The sequence below is a fragment of the Micromys minutus genome (assembly GCF_963924665.1).
Source record: "Micromys minutus genome assembly, chromosome: 23".
In the NCBI taxonomy this organism is placed as follows: Eukaryota; Metazoa; Chordata; class Mammalia; order Rodentia; family Muridae; genus Micromys; species Micromys minutus.
Genome location: NC_137958.1, coordinates 11,601,677 through 11,624,979, shown reverse-complemented (window position 1 = coordinate 11,624,979; position 23,303 = coordinate 11,601,677). Strand labels below are relative to the sequence as shown.

Sequence of the window (23,303 nt, the reverse complement as noted above, 5' to 3'; positions counted from 1 at the left end):
TCTTTCCATCCTGGTCTGTGATCAGCTGATGGCTTAGCCTGCAGACCATGGTAAAATTGAGTGCCTTTGACTTTTGAATAAGTCTTACATTGGGGTCCATCCCACTTGTAAGTGGAAAAAAAAGTATTTTAAGGCTAAATGATTTAATGAACAGTTTCTGTTTATACAAAGCAGTTTAGTTGGGCAAGAAATTAGTTATGAAATCAAACTTTGCTAAGTTTTAAGGTTGTCAGAGGCTGAAAGACAGCTGTCTGAAGAAAATTATTTTCATCAAAAGCTAGAGAATTCAGCTTAAGCTCACTCAACTCTAAGAACTTACACAGTGTACTGAGAAAAACTCACCTTCCCACATCGTGGGCTCTATACTTGTCACCCTACACTGCTTCCTGCCCTCTTTTTAAATAAGTAATATTAAATGCCAAAACAATTTTCTCATATCATTTCTTACTTCTTTTCTTTGTAGCCTGGTTCACCGGGGCCAATCAATCCTGTTCAGTCACATGGGAAAATACTCACAAAACCAGATTCCCACTGGGAGGCAACTTCCACTGTATCAGAAGCTGAGAACAGTGTTCACCTAAAAACAGAGCTTCAGCAAAAACAGCTGTCAAGTAACACCCCAGCACTTTCAAAGAACCATCCTCCTCAGGCCCAAGTTCGAAATGCAAATGATCAACTTCCGCAAAAGCTGCCTTCTGCTCCAACAAAGTTGCACTGTCCTCCGTCCCCTCACACAGAAAACCCTCCCAAGTCCTCCACGCCTCACACGCCCGTGCAGCATGGTTACCTCTCACCAAAGCCTCCTTCACAGCACTTAGGATCTCCCTTCAGGCCTCACCATTCACAGTCACCTCAAGTTGGAACTCCTCAACGAGAGACTCAGAGAAATTTTTATCCAGCGGCACAGAGCCTTCAAGCAAATACTCAGCAGGCAACTTCTGGAGCATTATTTACCCAGACACCCTCAGGACAACCTTCAGCAACATACAGTCAGTTCAACCAACAAAGTCTCAACAGCACGGCACCACCCCCTCCACCCCCTCCGCCTCCTTCATCATACTATCAAAACCAGCAGCCCTCTGCAAACTTTCAGAATTATAATCAGCTAAAAGGTAGTCTTTCCCAACAGACTGTGTTTACATCTGGACCAAATCAAGCACTTCCTGGCACCACAAGCCAGCAATCAGTTCCTGGACACCACGTTACTCCAGGGCATTTTCTGCCGTCTCCAAACCCTACCATTCACCATCAGACTGCTGCTGTGGTCCCACCCCCACCTCCGCCTCCACCTGCTCCAGGACCACACCTCGTACAACAGCCAAACTCGCATCAGCAGCACTCTGTAGCACATGTAGTTGGGCCAGTTCATGCTGTCACCCCTGGGTCACACATTCATTCTCAAACTGCTGGACACCATTTACCACCCCCCCCTCCACCTCCTGGTCCTGCCCCGCATCACCATCCTCCGCCCCATCCTTCCACAGGACTGCAAAGTCTACAAGCACAACACCAGCATGTAGTAAACTCAGCACCTCCACCACCACCACCTCCTCCTCCTCCTCCAGCCAGTGTTCTGGTTTCTGGGCATCATTCAGCATCAGGTCAAGCCTTACACCACCCACCTCATCAAGGACCTCCACTTTTTCCTGCAGGTGTTCATCCAGCTGTACCACCGTATCCCTCACAAGCCACACATCACACCACTTTGGGACCGGGACCCCAACACCAGCCTTCCGGAACAGGGCCACACTGTCCATTACCAGTTGCAGGTCCTCATCTCCAGCCCCAAGGACCAAACAGTATTCCAACACCTACTGCTTCAGGGTTCTGTCCTCATCCTCATCCTGGCTCTGTGGCCCTGCCACATGGGGTGCAAGGACCTCAGCAGGCATCTCCAGTGCCTGGACAGATTCCAATTCACAGAGCACAGGTGCCACCAACATTTCAAAACAATTACCACGGTTCAGGGTGGCATTAAAATGGACTCCAATAACATTTTTTAAAATGTTCTGTAAGATAAACTGTATATTTCATATGTACCTGTTAAGGTACTTTTTAAAGCTTGTACATGAAACTTTGTATAAAAAAAAACAAAACAAAAACAAAACAAACAAAAAAACCACAAAACACCAGTGCTCTTCCATTGTATTTTTCCCATTTTTGCTTTTTAAAATTTCGTATGAAATGTGCTCCTAAGGCAGTCGTAGGCGTCTTTACTCTGTAAGTGAGCATTCCAACTGTTTCTGACCATAGAAGCTGATGCTACATGACCTTTAAACTTCACTGTTGCAGTTAAATTCATTTAGTGAATATTTTCTGTTATTTTATACATATGCATTAAGTATACAGCTAAAGAAAGCACTAAGGATTTTCTTTTTTATGGTCAGCGGTTCTTTGAGTGCATCTTAGGTCTGAAAATGCAATACAGGTTTTTATAATTTGGTGTGGACATGGCTCATTTTGTTTTATCAGTTTTTTGCAAGCAAAATGTAATTTAATGTATAGATAATTTCTAGTGTCTCCTGACCGACTGTAAATACTACATTTCTTTTGCGTATATAATTGCTTCCCACCCTTTTCATTTGGTATATAGCATTGTACATATGGCAAGTCTTTTGCAAAGTGTGGTCTGTGAAAGTAGTACAGTACATGGCCTTCCCTTTTTATTTCAGATATGCTGTCACACTGAAGCACTGGTCGGGCATTTTAATTCATGTTAATAAACCACAATTATGTCAGTTTTACTAAATTGTTCTGTACAACGTCTGAGATTGAGGTCTGCTTAATAATTTTACAAAAGTTATGACTTTCAAATATAATTTGTAAGTAAAGAACCATCCGTTTTCTTCAGTAGCTGCTACCTGAACTGCACTGCAGGCTACCAGCAGCCAGTCTGGGTAGGTTCCACAGCCCTCTCTACCACTTGCCTTTTCTTTAGGAGCGTGAGTCACAGGAAATTAAATAGCCACACTATGTGGCTTAGCTAACAATCAAAGAATCTAACATTCTAATACAACATTAATCCACATTATTGATGCACTCTATACTGTACAGTTGCACACTGCAGTTTACCACAGTCTGAAAGGAGTAATTTACCTAAAACACGGGAAGATTTAATTTGTACAGTTTAGGGATTGACTGAAATGCCTCCACTAATAATCAAAGCTGATATTAAAATTTTAATGTTTTAAGTTGTAGAAAATAGATCTCTTTACACAAAACCAAGGAGGAAAGGCGTTATTCTGAAATATGTTAAAAGTGAATATTTTATTACTGAAAGAAGATACATCAGTTGTGAAAATTTTTTTTTATTTTAAGTTACCAGCTTCTGATGTCTACCTCTCAGGAGTGACACTATTTCCCACCTTCCAAATACGTGACACAATTGGGCACAGTAAATAAATTTTGTGCATCAGGCAAAACAGTAAACTCAAATATTAGATTTGGTAGTGACTTAAATCATGTTTTAATCATTTAATTCCCATTTGAAAATTAACTGATGGTATTCGAGAATACAGATCATTTAGGGCTTAAAACCAGTCAGTCACCTTCAAGTTTTTGAAGAACACCAGTTACCTTGCCATCTTTGACTTGCCAATATTCCCCTTAGGGTATTTACTAAAGAAGCCTTAACCTGAAAACTGGATAGGTTCACATTGTCCCTCCTTGACAATTCCAGACAGACCAAGAAACGGCACTAATCATCCTTAAAATCGCTTGTCCACAGACTTTCCAAGTAGCCGGCTATAAAGTAACTCATAATGAAAGCAATTGTGCAAACAGAAAGATAGCAACTAAATATAATCTTTAGTGGACACACTCTACAAACTTTTAGATAAGAGAGAAGGGGTGTGTGTGTGTGCGCATGTATTTGAGGGATAGGAAGGGGAAAGAACAAATATAATCTTTAGTGGACACACTCTACAAACTTAGTTGGGGGCAGGGGTTGAGGGGTGGGAGGAGGTTGGCATGCCTAGGTAGGCAGATCTCTGAATTCAAGGCCAGCCATGGCTTGAGACCTTGATTCACAAAACAAGAAGAAGAAAAATAATCTGAGTATGTTTCCTTTTCCAATGAAAGTTTTACTCATACCTGTTAAGTTATGCATGGTACAGAGAATATGGAAAAACAAGCAGATCTCACCTTAAAAGTATACTTCTTTCAAACTCACTAATACCACTTTTACTATGTACAGTTCTGCCAGTTTTTAGATTGGCTACTTCTGAATCTGTTAAAGTCACACATGAGACCCACTGCTTGTAATTTTTCATGAAGATTTCACAGGGTCTTTCCACTAAAATGATTAAGTTGGCTATGATGTCCCAAATAACCAGTGGTTCACTCTAAGCTTTTATTCTTTACTCCTTCCTTTGGGGGGGGGGGTGCGGAAGGGGGTCGACATGAGATCTCACTATATATATATATATATATATATATAGAGAGAGAGAGAGAGAGAGAGAGAGCGCCTTGGGTGGCCTGGAACTTCTGCAGACCAGAATGGCCTCGAACTCAGAGATCTTCCTGCCTCTGCCTCCCAAGTGCTGAGATTAAAGGAGTGCACCACCACACCCAACCTTTTCTTTTATTCCTTATCATGCTACCAAGAATCTGGTATTCTAGAACTTGTATATCATAAACTAGTTAGGGTATTAATAGAAGAACCACCTTAAGATTAATATTCTAGCTTCCTTTTCCAACTTGACATTTCTAAGTGCATTAGACAATTTTATTCAAATGTAAAAGTTCTTTTAGAGGTAGAGAAGACAAACACACTCTGGTTCTTGGAGGAATGTTCCTATAGAAATCCTGACTTAACAGCCACCATCTGTCATAGGGTCTACAAGGAAACCCAGAGCCTCAACAGAATGACTCAGCATGCATAGTTTATGAATGAGTGGCACCTCCTGTCTCACTACAGTGTGTGATAAAATAATGGTAACCCCTAAGAGGGACATGTGTCTTGTCTCCAGAGGGAAAGATGGAGGGAGAAAGAGAAAAAACCATTCCACTTAAGATGAAACACTGAAAAAAGGAACTTCCCCACCTTGTAGATAATGAAGGTATAACTAAAGCCTCATTCATAAAATCCATTCTGCCCTAATGTATGTCCTGTGACTTTGCACCTCCTTTAGCTTTGTTGACACTACTGAGAGCAAGTGTATGTTGATTCTGTCTCTTCAAATACAGGGCAATAACCAAGGCAATTTCTGGAAAAACACCCCAAAACACTTTAATTTTTAAGACAAGTGCAAGCACCCCAAACAAAGGATTCTCGTTACAACACTTGTTAGCTTTTCACAATCTAATTATTGCAAAGGCATATGGATAAATGTTAATGGACAAAGTCAAGAAAAAACGAGGCACCTTAATGAATAAAATTTGTTTAAAAAAGACATTCAATCCACTGACTTCTAAAAGAGGTTAAATACACCTCCTATGTGACACTCTAAAATAGTATTGCCTACTAATGGTCTGTGTCCTGGGTTCTACAGTTAATTTTAAGGAAATGCATAAACTAAGACTGTATGCGGTCTGCAAAGGGGAAATGACCTCTCATTCATGGGAGGGAAGGAAGGAAAAGGCGCGGGAGGCTGCTGTAGCGAGGGAGCTGCTATGGAGTGAACATGATCACAATCACCTTTACGCCGTGAGGAGTGTTCTGTCCACTGCACTGCAAACTGTAGAAGCGCACCTTGTGTTTTAAACAAACACGATCATGCTTTTCCAAAAATATACTATTTTTTCATTCCACAAACTGAACATATTTCTCTTGTCCAATTTAATCTATGTATTTAACTTACACTGGGAAGAGGCGACAGGACATGGTACAGGGCCATCATGTTTTAAGTGGAAATGACTTATACTTTAAACATAGTTTTAAAAATATGCAAAATACAAATGGAACTGCTAGGTTATAGTGTCAAAATTTTTAAACTTTTTCTCCCTTTAAAGGGCCACAGCGGGCATGGCACCTAATCCAGAACCACTTGGACTGTTATGGAATGAAAAGTTTGTGCAACTTCTTGAAGCAGTGGAAATCTGCAACATGCAATGTAGGCTAAAAGTCACTCAGGACTGGGTAGCTTTTCTGAATGTGAATCCTCATCCCCTACTATGCAAATGAATAGTTACATACACTATAATACAGGAATGATTTCCCTTTGCCAGAAGATAAAAGTGTACATTTCCTTGCTCTTTCTTGGTTCCAACTGATTCTTTCCTTAAGATTGTAAATTATATAATACTCAGCTAAAATATGTCTTCATAAATAGTTACAGAACCTGCCAAAACACAAAGGGCAAAGTATTTTCCGTTCAAAAAAAAAATGTCATTTGAGTGCCACACAAGAAACAATGCTTGGAGACATGTTATTGTTTCCAGAAGAAAATGGCCAGTAAACTACTGAGCTGAAGACAAAGACCACCCTTCCCCAGGACCACGGTGCACAGGAAGCAAAGTGTGAAACAACAGTACCTCAAGGCAAAACAAAGGTCTGAGGGTGGAGCCAGCTCACTTGTGATCCTGTTAAGAATGAGAGCCACTGCTTAGGTCCAAGGGACTGGGAAAATTTTGCTAGCTCAGAACGCTATATTTGTAGAATCTGCTAAGAATTCAACCAAGGATGTCGAAGGCATTCGCCAGCTGAGGCTCGTTTTTCTGGAACCATCTCTAACATTGGGATCAGGAAATCTGTAAATTGTGCAGCATCTTCATGGGGCCAGCCATACTTTTCCACAAGTACATCAAAGAGGCTCCAGGGCTTCAGCTTGGTGATGTGCCGCAGTTCTCCTGGAGAGAGAGAAGCATGCCGTCACAAAAGCTCCAGATTTGCACATCTCAGAACTTACTTGATCCAGACAGGCTTTTTTTCCCCACCAAAGCAAGCAATTTACCTCTCAAAACCTTAGGAAAATGACAGCAGCTAGCTTCCCCCTATGAAAGACTCATTGAAGAGCTAATGTTCAAGCATAATGAGTTATGCTTGAACAAATCACCGCTGTGCTTCCTGAGATGAAAAAGCACGCAGGCTGTTTGCTTCCCACACGAGAGCTGCTCGCACTCCAGCCACAGAAGCTGTGGCGTTGCTATTTGCTGGCTCAGGAAACCGCTATGATGTATATTTGAAGATGTGTTGCTGCATTTTACCACGTGAAAAAAAGAAGCCTGGGTTTCTACCTCAATGCAAACAGTACTTTCTCTGATGGTACATGTCCTTGTGAACTGGGTTCCACTATGGTAGCTGCAGACTCCATGGGGCTAACAGGCACAGGGCGACAACACCAGAGCCTCAAGCAGTTACTGGTAACCTAAAACAATCTCTTATACAACCTTAAGTTAAAAACTGTTCTAATGTGTTGGCTGCAGTATAAAAGCATCGATGCTCTGACTCAGCAGAAAAATTAACAGGAAGTCAGCCTTTTCTTTAAGGCCTTTTTAAAAAAAGAAAAGAAAAAAAGAAAAGTTACTTTTAAGTCAAACTGCCAGGTGAGGATAACTTTCATTTCTGTGTGTTGGAAAATGTTCACAGAATATCTACCGATGCCCATAAAATGGCCTTCTTGGCAGCCCTCTGTGCATCTCCTTCCCAGGCCGCAGTGGCACTGCCTGGCATTCAAGCCCTGGCGCTGCACTGGCCTCATCCCTCAAGTGCTGGATGACCTGCATCCGAGGTCAGACTATGTCACTCACCTCTGCAAACCAATTCAGACCTCCCCCACCCACTCTAACATTACTAGCATTACTTACAAATGCAAAAAGGAAAAAAAAGAAAAAACCCAAACAAGCAAACGTGCCCACCTGCACCACAGTTCTTTCCTTTCTATATACTCTGCAGGGGCCATCTTGTCTGTCTAGAGAATTACCACACTATACACAGGACTCCATAAAGCAACTCTTGGGACTGTTCCTGGTTGACGAATGTTCTGGGGACCTAGTCAAAGGATATGAACCATACCCCCTACCCCCAGTTCCCAAATAAGGTCAATATTTAGGATGATAGTTAAAATGCCAAACACAAGAATTTGCAAGGGGCAATGCTATGGAATAAAGTCCCATAGAGAAGAAGGTCAAAGACTGACTTAAAAACGCTTGTGAACATGGAAGGCAGGTGCACCAACACCCAGGTCTTCAGGCAGCAAACACCTCCCGGGTACCTTTCCGTAGACTAAACACACTGACAGAGCGACTGCCCACCTCATGCTAACAGTTAAGACAGACGGCCATTCACACATGTCATTGAGGTAAGTTCTCTGGTAAAAGCAGCAACTTTCCCGACCTTTAATCACTATGTCTTGGCACAAATATGTTGCTAAATGAAGATGAAGAATGGCAAGCGCTGTGTGGCAGAACCGACTGAAGGAGCCTCCTCCACCTGTTTAGGCTAAGATGCTTCAATGAACACCAAACTAAATATGTTCTTCCCTTTGTACACCTAGAACCTGGTTCCAGGACTGCACCTTCACCAACAAGCCAAGGTATTCAAATATCCAAGTGAACTCTCACAGCATAGCATTTGTATATAACCTGCACACACTACACCACTGTCCTTTGTCCCCTTTCCCCGTTTTCTTTGGGACAAGGCTCTCACTATGTAGCCCAGCCCAGCCCGGAATTGGCAATCTCCTTGTTTCCACATCCTCAAGGCTGGGACTATGTCTCCTCCAGCGCACAGGGCACAACGCCTGTCACCGTAACTGGACTCAAAGTGAGCACCTCGGAAACATTCTACTGTTTGGGGAATGGGGCGCAGAAAACAGTACAAGTTTTTATAAATGCATTTGTGCTTTGATGCCGATTAAATTCTTGAATGTGGAACAAGAGAAACTAAAAGATTCACCATGTCACCTTCTGTGAAAAAGTACACAGTGGGGTTGGGGTCACTAGTGAGCTGCATAGCTCAAGTGTAAAGGCTGAAACCCTGGAGATGAGCATAATACAAAAGGACATTACACATGGCTCTGCTATCACAGTGACACTCAAAGCTGTGATGAAACCATCTCCAGCCCACACGTAGTCCCACATCCCTGAAATAGAAATGAGTCTCAGCTTCGGACTTATGTCCAATCATCAAGTCACGTCAATGTAAATAGTTCAAAACTGGAGGAAATCAGAAAGTGGAAAATGCCATCTCAAGAATTTTGGACAAGGGACGTTCTGTTTGTATGATGGCAATTACTTCAAATTTCTAGTAACTGAGTACCAAACTCCTTAAAACTTAAAATTAGAGCTAGAAAAAATTCAGCAGTTAGGAGCATTGAACTCTTGCTCTTACAGAGGATCCAGGCTCAGTTTCCGATATTCACCTAGTGGTTAACAATCATCTGCAACTCCAATTTCAGGAGATCTGATGCCCTATTCTAATCTCTGCACGCATCAGGCACATATATGATGTGCATAAATACATGTAGGCAAACCACTCACAAAAATAAATCTAAAACAGCAAGACAAGCCACCTACAACATCTATGCAGCCTACGGTGAGCACTGTTTTCTGTGGCCGTGCTGTCCATGGTACACGGTACACTTCACTTACTTTGTACTTACTGCCTCAGTGGCCTCTGTCCTTCTGCTAGGCAGGACTGTGGGTGAGAGAGGCTAGCTCAAACTGCTCTAGGCTTGTCTTTGTTTTCTCCTTCACTGTTTTGGAGTCAACCTACACTCAAAACTTCAAGGAGGACCATGTCCCTCCTTCCCAGAGATTGCAAAGACTGTAAGGCCCTCAGAGGACACTCCTTCCATTTCTAAAGCACCGTGATACCACAGTCTGTGCGGCTGTAAAACTGAAATGAGGTGAAAAATCTTGAATCTTTTTAAGATGGGAAACCCACACACTGAGCAGAATAGAACCAGCATGAAGCCTGTCAGCTCCAGTGAGCAGATCGGACACAACATGGCTGCACAGATCCTCACAACACCCACAGGGTCAGCTAAATCCACCTCAACTTTAGCTCCGATATTTAAATTCAAAATATGAAATACAAAGTACATTAGGATCACACTTAACTGAGGCCAGCCCTGTGAGATGTGTACACCATGCGGTGGTGTCAGCAAAGAAGATATAGTGTTTACTTTACTTCACAACTCACTATGATCCCACACTCCATATGCAAGGCCTCCTTACTGTCTCATCTCACCTCAGAGAATTGGGGTGCTGGCCCTCACATAAGGAGTTTATATTGTCTCATGGAAACTGATTTTACAGCATGTCTGATATTTTCAACTGAATTTCATTAAATACTTAGGTTTTTTAAATTAATATCTGTCTTATGTGTATGAGTATATTGCTTGCATGCATAACTGTGTACCACATGTGTGCCTGGAGCCCATGGAGACCACATGAGCATGTTGAATCCCCTGGGAATCCAATTACAGTTGTGAGCTACCATGTGGGTGCTAGGAACTAAACAGAGGTCCTCTGCAAGAGCACCAAGTGCTCTTAAATTGCTGAGCCACCCTTCCAATCTCTTTATTACATCTGTACATGTCTGTTTTATGTATGTGTGTAGAAACATGCACATGGAAGTCAGACGTCTGTGTAGGAGGAGTTCTCTTTCTACCTGGTTCTTGGGAGTCAAACTCAGGTCATGAGGCTTGGTGGCAGGTTTTACCTGCTGACTAATCTTACAGGCCCTAAGTTTAATGAAGTCTTAGGAGCTAAGTTGTGTAGCTGGTCTTTGCTGCTTTATGGGTTCTTCTCTTTTCTGTTCTTCACACCCCACCCGGTTTTACCCCATCACTAGATATAAGAGACAGAAGAACAGAGGGAAGAGGGACAGGGAGATACAGGAAAGGGGACAGAGACTGATTGATTCTCGAATCTCATTTCTTATGTTTCTTCTTTGAGCACAAACTGCAGTCACCGCCCCTGAATGACCAACAACCACCTCTCAGGGTCCTAGCATTTTTGTACCCTCTGTAAACGTCCCACAATTCCAAATGTCACACAATTGTATAAGCTATCTGAAGCTGGAAAAACCATGCTTCTTCTAGAGCACAAGGAAAATCACAGTCAGCTGCTATGGACAACACAAAGCAGCCCCACAACCCTTCACCTGGGATAAAATGAAAGCACATGCTTACAATATCTCTGTGCTTTTAAAAAAACCAAAAGTCTAAAACTGTCATTACAAAGTCAGATTAACATCTGTGCACATAGCCAGATGTATTACAATGAATTTGATGCCCCCAGTGGGAACAAGTTTAGGTAACCTATCCCCTCTGAGGCATAAATTTTTGACACAATAAATTCAGTAAACAATGGCTGCATAAGGTCCAAGGAACACAGTCCAGGAAGGGGCCATGATATACTCGCCAATCCCGAGAGAGCTGCCACTCAGAGAGTGGCTGGCTTTCTTACAGGGCACAGTTTAGCAATCTGATTTCCTTCTGTCTTCATTTTGAGACAGGATCTGACTCTGTAGCTCACGTTGGTCTTCAACTTCAAGTAAGTCTCCAACTCACTCCTATATGTCACACACAGTGCACTCTGATTTCTTAATGGCTTTTGTGGGTAACATTCACACCCAAAACATAACCCAAGAAATTAACATTTACTAGATAACACCAGTAATCACAATGCTAGCTCCAAAATCCAGTTCGGATTTCACCTTCTGGCTAAGGAGTGACACAAACTAGGACTGGCCATGCCTTTCAGAATTAGAAGTGAGAGACCAGTTGGCTGAATCTGAACCCCGTTCTCCTCCTCAGACCAGTGGTGGGGGTGGAAACGTCCTCAGTTGGAATGACAAAGAATAGAAAGAACTCCTAGCAAATGCTTTCATGTCTGTTGTGAACATGATGCAACGCGGAACAGCAATTTTATCCTGCACTTTTGTCTTCCTCAGTTGGGTTCATGCTAAGAAACTGAATGGATAGAAACTGTACACTGGGCATGGGTGTACACCTTCAATCCCAGCACTTAGGGTCGAGGAGGAGGGTCTGGTCTACACTGACCAGTTTAAAGACAACCAAACATCCATACTTCCTCATTCTTACAGACATACTTTCATGATAAGCCTTCCCTCCTCCTATTACTGTAGAGTCTGTCAAAGTCCAAAGCTCTTCTGACTGTCACAGGCATTGGATGCAAATCACCACCAGAAAGGGGGCTACACACTCAAACTCTGAATTCACTTTTGGTATCTCTGGCTTCTCCTGTCCAAAAGGGGAAGTATCCTAGTCACCACAGAAACACCAAACCAAGTGGTCTCAGTCTCCCATTAAAAAGAATGTACAGTACACATCATGGTGGTACAGGCCTGTGATTCCAGTATTTGGGAGACTGTTCCTAGTACTGTCAAAAAACACCCAAGCTCTTCAGTCCTAAAGCAGGAGTGCTTGCTAAAAGATGGTTGTAGTCACATGCCCACAATGTCCACGGAGAAGAAAACCCCATGTGAGCAGGTCCACAGTCAAAGCACTGCAGGACAACCTCATCTCCCGAAAACCATCCATCTGAGCACCGCATTTGCCAACTGTCCTTCAAGATGGATTCTTCCAAATGGGTAAGAAGAGGTGCCATTGCTGCTGTTGGTTCTGGGATGGCATTCAGTAGAAATCAACTCCATGGCTTACAAAACCCTTCCAGCTCAAAGACATGTGGAACCTAAGAGCACAGTCGGGCACAGTGACTAGTTCCTGTGACCCTAACACTTGGAAGGCTGAGGCTGGAGGATCAGGAGATCAAGACCCGGCCTCAAAAAGAAAGAATGGGCTAGAGAGATGACTCAGCAGCAGTTAAGAGCACTGACTGCTCTTCCAAAGAACCTGGGTTCAGTTCTTAATAGACACGGCAGATCAGAGCCATCTGTAACTCCAATCCCAGGGTATACAATGCCCTCTTCTGTAGGCACCAAGTATACACATGCACAGACTGCAGGCAAAACACTCATACACATAAAATACCTAAAAAGAGAGACAGACAGACAAAAGATATCGAAGTGAGACAGATTAGTAGGTAAAAAGGCTTGCCACAAAGCCTAAAGACACTAATTTGGTCCCCAGGAATCACATGGTATGAAGAGAGAAAGAACTTCTGAAAAGGTGTCCTTTGATGTCCACATATACACCATCTCACCTATGACCTCTCCAGTAAGTAATAAACATAATTTTAAAAGAAAGATGAGGAGAAGAAGAAAGGAAGGAGAGCTAAAAATGAAATAACCTGGACTGAACACTCTAGGTTCTACTCAAGCCATGCTTGTGTGTGCACATGCGTGTGTATTCGTGTGCGTGCGCATGTGTTTGCAGAAGACAACCGAGTGTTTACTCCTCAGGAACCATTTACCTTGAGTGCAGTCTCCCATTAGGGCCTGGATGGTGACACACCTAGGCTGGCTGGCAGGAGAGCCCCAGGATTCCAGTGTTCTGTGTCCAGAGCACCAGGATTACAAGTGCACGCACCATACAGCTGGTTTTCTATGGAAGCCCTGGGACTGAGCTCAGACCTGCAACTTAGGCTCAGTTGCTCATACGGCAGCCACTTTACCAACTCTCTCCCAGGCCTTAAGCAGACCTTAAGGGAGGATGTAAACACACCTGAGCCTAAGCCTTGCCAGGGACCCAAGACAACAGCATCTGAGAGAGGCTGTTGTCATCAGGCAGGATCTCACATAGCCCAGGTTAACTTCTAATATTCAAGGTAGCTGAGGACGGCCCTCAGTTCCCTGCCCTCCTACTGAGGGTTCATTTTTTAAGGCGAAGAGAGAGACACACTGCTTGGAAGTATGTTTAAGGATTGGTATTACCTTCGAACTACAGAATGACATTAAAACCAGTCACCCATGGGACTACCTACATAAGTGCATGTCCCCAGGATTTCGAAGGACCACACAATGCCAAAGAGCTGAGACACAGACACACCCAAGAAAATGTACGTGGCCATCTATAAAACCCATTTTGAGGCTGTCTTTTTAAAGACTAAGAACAGGAAGAGAAGTCTAGCTTTGTTGGTTTGGGATCTATGCTGGCCTTGGACTCTCGCCTCTTCAGTCTCAGGTTCCGAGGTCTAGGGATACAGCTGAACCTAGTTCTTTCCCAAAGCTCACTTGACGTCCTTTCTACAAACATGGGAATACACGCATGGGTGCCTAGAGTGAGTTAAGAGGTAGTTGTTTGAGAAAGGATTGCTGGAAGCCTGCTTTTTTATACAAGTTTCACTCCATAGATACAAGATGGTTCCAGATTATTTTGTGAGTACCTTCTTCAGCAGAATTCTCCAGTTGAGAAGTCAATCTTTTCCACTGCTCAAATATGAATGCACAATTTCTCCTCTTGGGAGAAGATCATGCTGAAAATTAGTACCATTACCTTTTCTGGTGAAAAACTCCTTGGAATATTTCCCCAAATAGCGTATTTTCGAGGGACTTTCCCCAGCAGTTCAATGATCAATGCTATGTGATCTGCATTGGGAAACATTGCCAGCAAAACAGAAACACATGACAGTTTAATCAGTACACTGCATGCAGACATGGTTACTGCCCGAACAGACAGAAACGGAGCACGACCCGAACAGCCTTATTTCAGCTGAGTCAGAACTCAGAACTTAGAGCACCCAGCTGTCCCTGGGCACCGAGACAAGACCAGTGTACAGAGTTACCACATCACAGCCCAGACTCAGTCTTCGGTCAGCATTTATACCAGCACAGATGTTCTGCTCAGCTGCTTTTAGGACTTAGAAGAACTGCTTTGGTCGCATTAACCCTGCTGCTGCAGCTGTTCCATTTCTGTCTGCATCGTGGCAGATATCAAAGAGAAGAGGTACTACCTCTGCGATTGAAGAATTCCCGAGAATATTTTCCAGACAGAGCAAAGTGCCTTGGGATACTTCCTAGCAGCTCTATGATGTGGGCTATGTGGTCTATGAGGAGAAAGCAAAAGGGACATGGGAATAGGAAGGGGATGGGGAAGGGGAGAAGAGGAAAAGGGAAATTAGTACAACTTAGAAATCAATTCAAATCAACAATGTTTGCAGCACATTCATGCAGAAGTGACACCAAGTAGAGTACCACTCATGGCTGACACCAGCGCACCCCAGCCACCCCATCACTGCAAGCAAGGAAGCATGCAGATGGTCAGGTTCACAGAAGGAATTCAAGCCTGAATCCCCTGGTTTTCAACTGAGTCCAGACAGGACAGCAAAATGGGCAGCAGAGCTGTGGACAGAGACCACAGAGGCCCTGGGGCCTCAGCAGTCAGTGGTCAGCCACCAGCTGGGCTCCTCCAACCAGGAGGCCAGCAAAGCTGTGTCAGGTGAGTCCTGCCCAGTTACTGGAACTGCGGGGGCTTCAAACCCAAAGGAAAAGCATCTGAATTTGGTGTCTGAAAACCAAAGCATGGCTCTGTTCCAGTAAACATTACAAAGAGAACTCAAGAAGTTCTGGAAGAGCAGACCCACATGAAGGGACTCAGCAGGCAACCAGCACTCACCTTCATCTCTGGAATAGTCTTCCCCAGAATGCGGTTCGAACAAATAGTCTCCTGTTGCCAGCTCAAATGCCTAGGACACAACAGATGACATGCTGAGCACTTCAGAGATGCTCAAGAGCCAGAAGCTCTGGCTACAGAGGAAGCCTATATCTGCAGAGGACCAAAGTGCATCCCAGGACAGTTCAACCCCTAGTTCTCTTTCCTTCCAGAAAAGTTCACAGAAGCTTCAGGGTATTTTTATATGACTTCTAATGGAGAGGTCAAAGCCATGGCTCTCTGCACTGCAGGAGGTGGAATGCAGGAGATACACTGCAGCATCTACCCAGAGAGCAATGGGATAGGGTTAGGACTCAAGCAGGCCCCTTAGCGCAGGTGCTGCTGTGCTTTCCCCACACACGGAGAACCACGGTCCATCATGGTGCCGTGGTGTACACAGTTCATGCATCTCTGACTAAAGCAGGGGAACACCTAAAAAGAAGAGGCCCTTCCCTTCCGCCACTGCAGCAACACACAGCAGGCCTTCCTTAGACAGCAGGGAGCACCACTCCTGCAGCCACTACCCCCACCCCCTGCAACCTCAGGACTTCAGTGTGGAGAGAAGCCCACTCAATTCCACTCCCGAAACCTCCTTTGCTCAGAGCCCCATTTTGCAAGATACACAAAGACAGCAATTGCTACTGTGCTGATCATCAATTTGTCATTTAAAGGTCTACTCCCATTTCTAGATCCCCCATACTTAACACTGCTGTGGTAAAGCTCTCCCCGCTTGCTGACACGTGTGAATGGATGGCCACACCAACACCTCTCCTTCCTGTGGGACGGTTTTCCCATTCCTGCCCAACACCAGTCCTCTCTTCCTTCCTTCCTCCTGATGGCCAGGCCACAGTGTGAGGATGCTCCTTGAGATGTACTTACTGGGGAACAGCTGTCCTTAACTAACTGAGCAGCCATATCCTTGATTTTTAAGGACACAATTGGTGAGGAGGAGAAAAGCACGAGAGCAAAACTGATCAGCTGCCTATGTGATAAACTCAGGACCCCGTGCCCTGAAGCAGACTTGAGTCCAACAGGACACAGCAGTGTCATCTCAGCAAAAGACAGCCTCGCAGCCTCGCACTGCAGCTGCAAAAAGACACCCTAGGTTGGGACTGTCACTTAGCCACTGGAATAATACTTAATTCCCAATAACACTTGGTCATGGTAGCTGGACCAATCTCTGATAATGGAAAGACAAATTTGGCTCCAATTCCAAGCGGATAAGAATGTTTTGTGTCTGTAAAAACAATTCAATAATCTGCTAGCCAGGAGGCAAATGTGGAGCCCTAATAGGACGAAAGAGAAGTGAGGTTCTGAGGACAGCCTAGCTGCACGCTCACCCTTCTTCAGTCTTGTGCTCACCCTTTTCATCGCAGCTCTTTCTCGTTCTACAGTGAGAGTATCAGATACATGCTCTTTAAAAGAGAATTATTTTGAACAGCACTTGGGTTTCCAATGTAGTGTTAAAAGAAGGCTATCAATGAAATTAGGGAAGAAGGAAGGAAGGAAGGAAGGAAGGAAGGAAGGAAGGAAGGAAGGAAGGAAGGAAGGAAGGAAGGAAGGAAGAGGGAGGGAGGGAGGGAGGGAGGGAGGGAGGGAGGGAGGGACTAGAGAGATGGCTAAGGGGTAAAGAGCACTGGCCGCTCTTCCAGAGGACCAAGGTTCGGATCCCAGCACCCATGTGGTAGGCTCACAACGATTTGTAGTTCCAGCTCCAGAGGAGTTGACGCCCTCTTCTGACCTCTGTGGAATCTGCCTGTGTGTAGTACACAGATATTCATGCAGGCAAAGCACCCATACACATAAAACAATTCTTTTTAAAAAAATTTTTAAGAAAAGAAGGGAAACAAAAGCGTAAAGTTGTAGGAATAGAGGGCAGTGACAGGACTCGTTTTGACTGACAATGGAGCAAGCACACATGACAATGAAAGCCCTGACACTGGGGTGGTGGTGGCCACAGAGTGTTGTAAGGATAGCAGCCATGGAAACATGAAACATCACTGCCTTCTATTTACTAAGCTGTTCCCTAAGGCGAGTTGTATTATTAATATTCAATAGTTGGCAACTTTGGAGTTTTTCCACTGTTCCCCTAATACCCTTTGGAGGCTTTCCCTAGGTCACTGTCTGTTCTCAACTCCAGGGCAAGCAGCTGTCTCTTCCTCTCTGCCTAACTCAGGCCTCGATGTGCAGTGCTGAAGGCCAAGTGAAGCATGTCAGAACTAAGTTTGGTTTTTATTCTGCTCACGGTCAGGACTCACCAAAGACACACAAGAACATGCACATTTGTACCAGGACATATGAATACAAAGAGGTAACACCTCAGTACACAATTGTGTCAATATGCACGATGCATTTACACCAGAAGATGCCCAAAGCTGTGAACAGGCAAATCTGCTGCCTGTCCTCACGTGGTTGTACTTCTCTGGCTACAAAGGCCACCTCTCTTCCCAGGGGCAGCTGGGGCTCCATCACCACCCAGACCCTGGTCCCCAGGGCAGCCTGTTAGTCACAGCAGAGTAAAGTAGCCAGGCAGTGCGCTCTGCAAGAGCGATCGTGGCATTAGCCATTCTGGGCACTATGAACACAAATTTAACCTCAGGGTAAAAAAGGTGGGAAAACACGGCTTCTCTATAGCTTGTTCTCTAGGTAAAGCACATAAGCTCTCAAACCTTATGCACAGGAAGCAAAAACCTGTTTGAGAAATGCCTGCCTCAGAGTCACGTGGCTGACAGCGCTAAGCAGCCCTAGGAGCACCGCAGGCTCCTGGGAAGGGAGGAAAATGAGACAGAAACAACACCTCCTGTGTCCTCTGATGTCTGCAACAAGAGCATGGTGAAAGGACAGAATGCTGGACAGAGCACGGGGGTGGGGCGGGATACACAACAGCCTGGTGACAGCAGGCCACATACCTGTGATGCTGAACTAGTTTTCTTGTTTTATCACCAAAATTAAAGCATAAGACTTCAGGGTTCAAAGAGTGCTCAGAGCCTGATGCACAGCAAACTTGGCACACAGCCTTCAGTATTGCTGAGGACAGACAGAAATTGGCCTGCCACCTACCACCTAAAATAGAGTGCACATGCGTGCGCACACACACACACACACACATACACACACACACACAGGCATGCATGCTCTGCTCATACAGTGTCCTCAAAATCCAAAATAACTGTCACAGGAACTGTGGCTTCTTTTGGCCACATAGAACTAGATTGTTGGTTCTTATTGAAAAAGAAAGTTTTAATAATTTTAAAATTATTTTCTAGCATTATCAGGACAAGACTTTAGAACCAATAGTATTTTACATTTTGCTGTATCAATCTCAGATAATAACTTGAAGGAGATAAAAACGTCTCGTTCTTTCCTATCACCAGCATTACCTGCTCAGCACAATGCTGTCACAGGTGCTGCTCTTGCAGAGGACCCATGTTCATTTCCTAGTATAAACATGGCCGCTTCACAGTAACACCAGTCCCAGGGGGCCAGAGCTCTCTTCTCACCTCCACAGACACTAGGCATGCACAATGCATACATACATGCAGACAAAATACTCACACCGTATAAAAAATGTAAATGCTTAAAATGCTTTTACATTACAACTAAAAAACACAAAATACAGAAGACTGAAAACAATTGCTAATTGAGTTGAACATCAAGTAACCATATTATTCTGCCTTTTCTCTCTCTCCCAGCCTGTTAGCCCCTGCCCTTCCCTCACTCATTCCCATCCTCCATTAAGAAAATGATTACTAGGCCTTGAATAGGAGCTCTTTCATTTAGATATCCAAGGAAAAGTTCTATAAAAATTAATGCAAGATATGAGGATGTGATTCAATTGGAAAAACACTTGCCTCTTGAACCTCTGGGTTCTAGCCCTAGATCTAAAATAAAATGAAGTAATTTCAAACAGGATGACTATGGCAGCACTGGAAGCTACATGCACACACATGCCACCTTTTCCATCAAAGAACAGCAGAAACCCCACTGAGATGAACACGCTAAGCTGCTGGGACACACACTGAACACACACTGGTACCGGCTCTAATGCTTATCAACTCACAGTTTAGAGCAAATAACAAAAAGATGCACAAAGCCTGGTAAAGTGGCCATGCCTGGCATCTCAGCACTCAGGGGCTGAGTTTCAAGACCAGCTTGGGCTACATTTCAAAACTGAAGTGAATAAAAAGACGTTGGGCTGAAAGATGGCTCAGTTGGTAAAGTGTCTGCCATGGAAGCCCATGAGTTTGGTCTCCAGAACTCATATACGAAGGCAGGGTACAATAGCACATGCTTGCAAAACCAGCACTGGAAAGGCAGAGATAAACAAGCCCTGGGGATCACCCACCATCCAGACTAACCTCAACAGGAGCTTTCATGAAAACACCTAAGGGTGAGCTCTGCCTTCTACATCCATGTGTATATATGTGTATATGTGCCTGCACACACATGTGCACAAGACGAGTAAGTCTCCAAAGACACAAACTCAGACTGCCCAAGTCAATGGGACGTTCCTCCCACTGTCAGGAAAGCACCACTTGTGTTCCTAGAAAAACAGACTTAAACCAAGGAGGCTTGTGTCACCACTGCTATCTCGGGAGTGCTGGCACAGGCCAGAAAAGAAGTCAGGACATGGTTTCTGTGTACGATAAAGATAACTGTGCATGGGCAGATGGAGAAACCTCTTCTTGGTAGGAAGGAGAACAGAGAGCCTGCCCCTATCGTCACCCTCTCCTGGAAGAAGATGGCATCTGATTCTACCCTCATGATGTGACAAGGAGAATGAAACACCTATAAGTTTCCAGAGACTAAAAGCAATACCTCTGATGGATCAGATTCTTGGAGCAATGGTCTTCACGGGGCCTGAAGAATAGACCATGTCTCATAAGACATGCATACCTGAGGATTCTCCATGCTTAAACACCCAGGCACAATCTCCATCTTCTCGCCCACGTTAAAGTAGAGGATGATCTCTAACAAGACTCCACCCCATCAAGAGCACTGAAGAGAAGGCAGTTTAGAGAAGAGAGTGTCAAAGGCTGCTCTCACCATGCACGCTGTACTCCAAATGTCTGCAGGTGTACTGTAGCCAGCTCCTATCAAAACCTCTATGGACCGATACTGGCGAGTCTGGATATCCTCTGTGAAATGCTTATGCTGGAAAGGAACAGATGGGATTCAACATTTCTTTTTAAAAAAGCATCTTCTCACATAAAACCACAATTTAAATGTAAAAAGAAAATGTTACTTACCACCCAACAAGCATTTCCCAGGTCAGCAATCTTTACTCTAATCTTATCTGCATTCCGTGGGTCCAGAGGGTTCACCAACAGGTCAGCTGCCCGGGTTTTTGCTGCCATGAGCAAACAGCAAGAGAGTTAGCATTGAGGACAAGAGGTTTGCATGTGCGAGCACAATGCTTGCCAGGTGGAATGACAGAGGAAAATCCTGCAGTTGGAAGCATTCCCTCCTGGGTTGTATCCAGGTCACTGATGAAGTACTAAAGCCACAGAAAGATGAGCACGGTAACCACTCACTTCTAGGAGGTCGTCCGATGGATGCCCATGGAGCCTGAGCAGCACCCTGAGGCTGACAGCAACCCTGACCCAGCTTCCCCAGCTAAGCAAGCACTCAGACATTTGATGTCTGATGTCAGTGTCAGATGACAACTGATTAGCAGGCAGACGTCAACCTTTTATGACTTAAGTTTTGAACAAAGAGGATGTCAAACTAGTAGTGTTCTCCAGAGTTGAAGTGGGCCTCAAAGGCAGGCTTCAGGGCAATTCATTAGTTCAGATGGCTCGCCTGAAGTATGACCCCAGGGAGTCTCTATAGCAGGTGCAGGCCTGGGGTTTCCCCGCCTTAGGAAAATTCTCAGTTAAGCCCTAACTACACTGTAACTACACACATCTTCATACTCAATCTGAGCCTTTATATGTTTACAGTTTTGGTCATACTGAAATGGAATTTACAGATTAAACAGAAGATCCAGCTCAATGTAGAACATTAATACCCTTGTTAGGGATCTTTCTGTTCTCGTCAAATTGCTGCTTATGGACACTAAGCCTCTTTCAGGGTGTACTGAAACTGAGAAACCATAGTGTTGGTCATCCCATAAAGAAAGGAAGGCCAGCTTTGCTAATAGCAGTGAAGACTGACCTAAACCATCTAAGAAATTCTGGGAAAGGCTCCAAAGTCTCTAGTCAATCCATGTCTGAATTCTCAAGGCTTTCCCTCAGTTTATGGGTCAACTTGGGCCAGACAGGCACAGAGGTAAAACAGTATCCTCTTGTGCAGTGACTTCCTTTCTCTACATGTGCTGGGATCAGCGTGAGGGGATGGACGCCACTGCAGAAACACTCAAAAAGCCCATGTGAACACAGATATACTCGCACCTGCTGCACAGTCATTCTAAGTGTGCCTGAAACCCCACTGCCTCCTTAGATTAAGTCACCACCAGGGTGACCTGTCATAGGGACAAACGACCTTTTCCTTCCAGAATGAAAAACCAGTACCTTTCTCCGCTTCCACTAGCAGGTAAATAAATAAAAGTGGCAGGTTTTATTTTAGGAAGCATGGGAACACCCTAAAACAAAGGTGCAAGCCGTCCCTCCAGCTAGACGAGGGGCAGAACTACCACCATTAATGACAACACCTGACCCATTCCTGGACAAACACTTACCAAGCCCCTTCAGTATGCCACTATGGTGACATGAGTTAAGAAAAGACACACAGAAATAGGAAACTCATGGTGTGCACTGAGCGACAATACAGGCAGTGAGAGCTGGGTATGGGCGCACACCTTTAGTCCCAGCACTGGGGAGGCAGAGGCAGGCAGAGCTCAAGTTCCACACCAGCCAGAACCACACAGAGAAACCCTATCATGAAAAACTAAACAAAGGGAAGGAAGGAAGGAAAACATAAGCAATACTGTAAGTGCACAAGCAATTCATGTAACATGTCAGAAAACTAGATATTCCTCAAAGAAAAACACAGCTAAGAAGAGCGATGGCTATGAAGGCAATGTTGAAAATCTGCTTTTCTCTTTTCCCATTGATTTCTGTGCTGTGGAGGGAGGGGCACGGCACTTGCATGGAGGTCACACAAATCTGTGTGTTCTGGGGATTGAATCAGGTCACCTGGTTTGGAGGCAAGTGAATTTACCTACTGTGCCATTTGCCAGCCCTGGGAAGGTGTCACTGGAAGATATGAGGAGTTCTGGGCAGGAGCTAGGTACTGCAGAGAGAGCAGCATCCATAGTCAAGCACACATTTGCCACAGTTGAAAAGACCCACCAGCCAGAGTGGTACAGGCATCGGCACACTGTAGGGGTGTGCAGAGTACCGTGCTGTGTGGGAAACAGAAACTGACTGGGAGGACTGTGGCATGAGGACTCCACAAGCACCAAGCAGGCAGACTGACAAGGGATATCGTGATGTCATGAGACAAGAGACATCTATCAGCTACTCTAACAGCCAGTGACCTCAGACAAGTCCTTCAAGTCTACATCTTGTCACCTGGCATCTACGTTCTTCAAACATCATAATTCGCCTCTGGACTGTCTTCTACTGTTCTCTATAATTGCAAAGATGACACAAACTCACACCAAAGCTTGCTTTCCAGGGGGGTGGGACACACTGCTCTAGCATACCCTGGATCAGGGCAAATAAAAGACAATTTTCAAACTAAAGAGGAGAGCTGAGTAAGGACTGAGTGCTTAAATGTTTATTTAAATATTTACTTTAAAAATTAAGTCTCCTATAAAGCAGTTTCTATATAACATACACACCATAGTAAAATGTTAATACTAAAATGTAAGTGGAGGATATATAGGTATTTATTGAG

The 23,303-nt window shown here is 44.4% G+C and overlaps 2 protein-coding genes across 11 annotated transcripts in view; one reads left to right on the top strand and one right to left on the bottom strand.

Moving 5' to 3' along the window:
• KMT2E (lysine methyltransferase 2E (inactive)) overlaps positions 1-2,738 on the top strand; it is a 58,176-nt gene extending 55,438 nt beyond the window's left edge. For 5 of the 6 annotated variants that reach the window (XM_080936374.1, XM_080936370.1, XM_080936373.1 and 2 more), the window contains one exon: positions 464-2,738. In XM_080936374.1, the coding sequence (XP_080792500.1) occupies positions 464-1,978 (1,515 nt within the window). In that variant the 3' untranslated portion in view covers positions 1,979-2,738. The remainder of the gene's footprint in view (positions 1-463) is intronic. The other variant, XM_080936375.1, reaches the window with a different exon arrangement.
• A 2,979-nt stretch (positions 2,739-5,717) lies between these two features.
• The window catches only part of SRPK2 (SRSF protein kinase 2), a 152,276-nt gene continuing 134,690 nt past the window's right edge, over positions 5,718-23,303 (bottom strand). For all 5 annotated transcript variants that reach the window (XM_080936553.1, XM_080936554.1, XM_080936556.1 and 2 more), the window contains 5 exons: positions 20,711-20,811; positions 20,508-20,615; positions 15,426-15,495; positions 14,764-14,856; positions 5,718-6,789 (listed from right to left, as the gene is read on the bottom strand). In XM_080936553.1, coding sequence (XP_080792679.1) covers positions 6,605-6,789; positions 14,764-14,856; positions 15,426-15,495; positions 20,508-20,615; positions 20,711-20,811 — 557 coding nt within the window. In that variant the 3' untranslated portion in view covers positions 5,718-6,604. The remainder of the gene's footprint in view (positions 6,790-14,763; positions 14,857-15,425; positions 15,496-20,507; positions 20,616-20,710; positions 20,812-23,303) is intronic.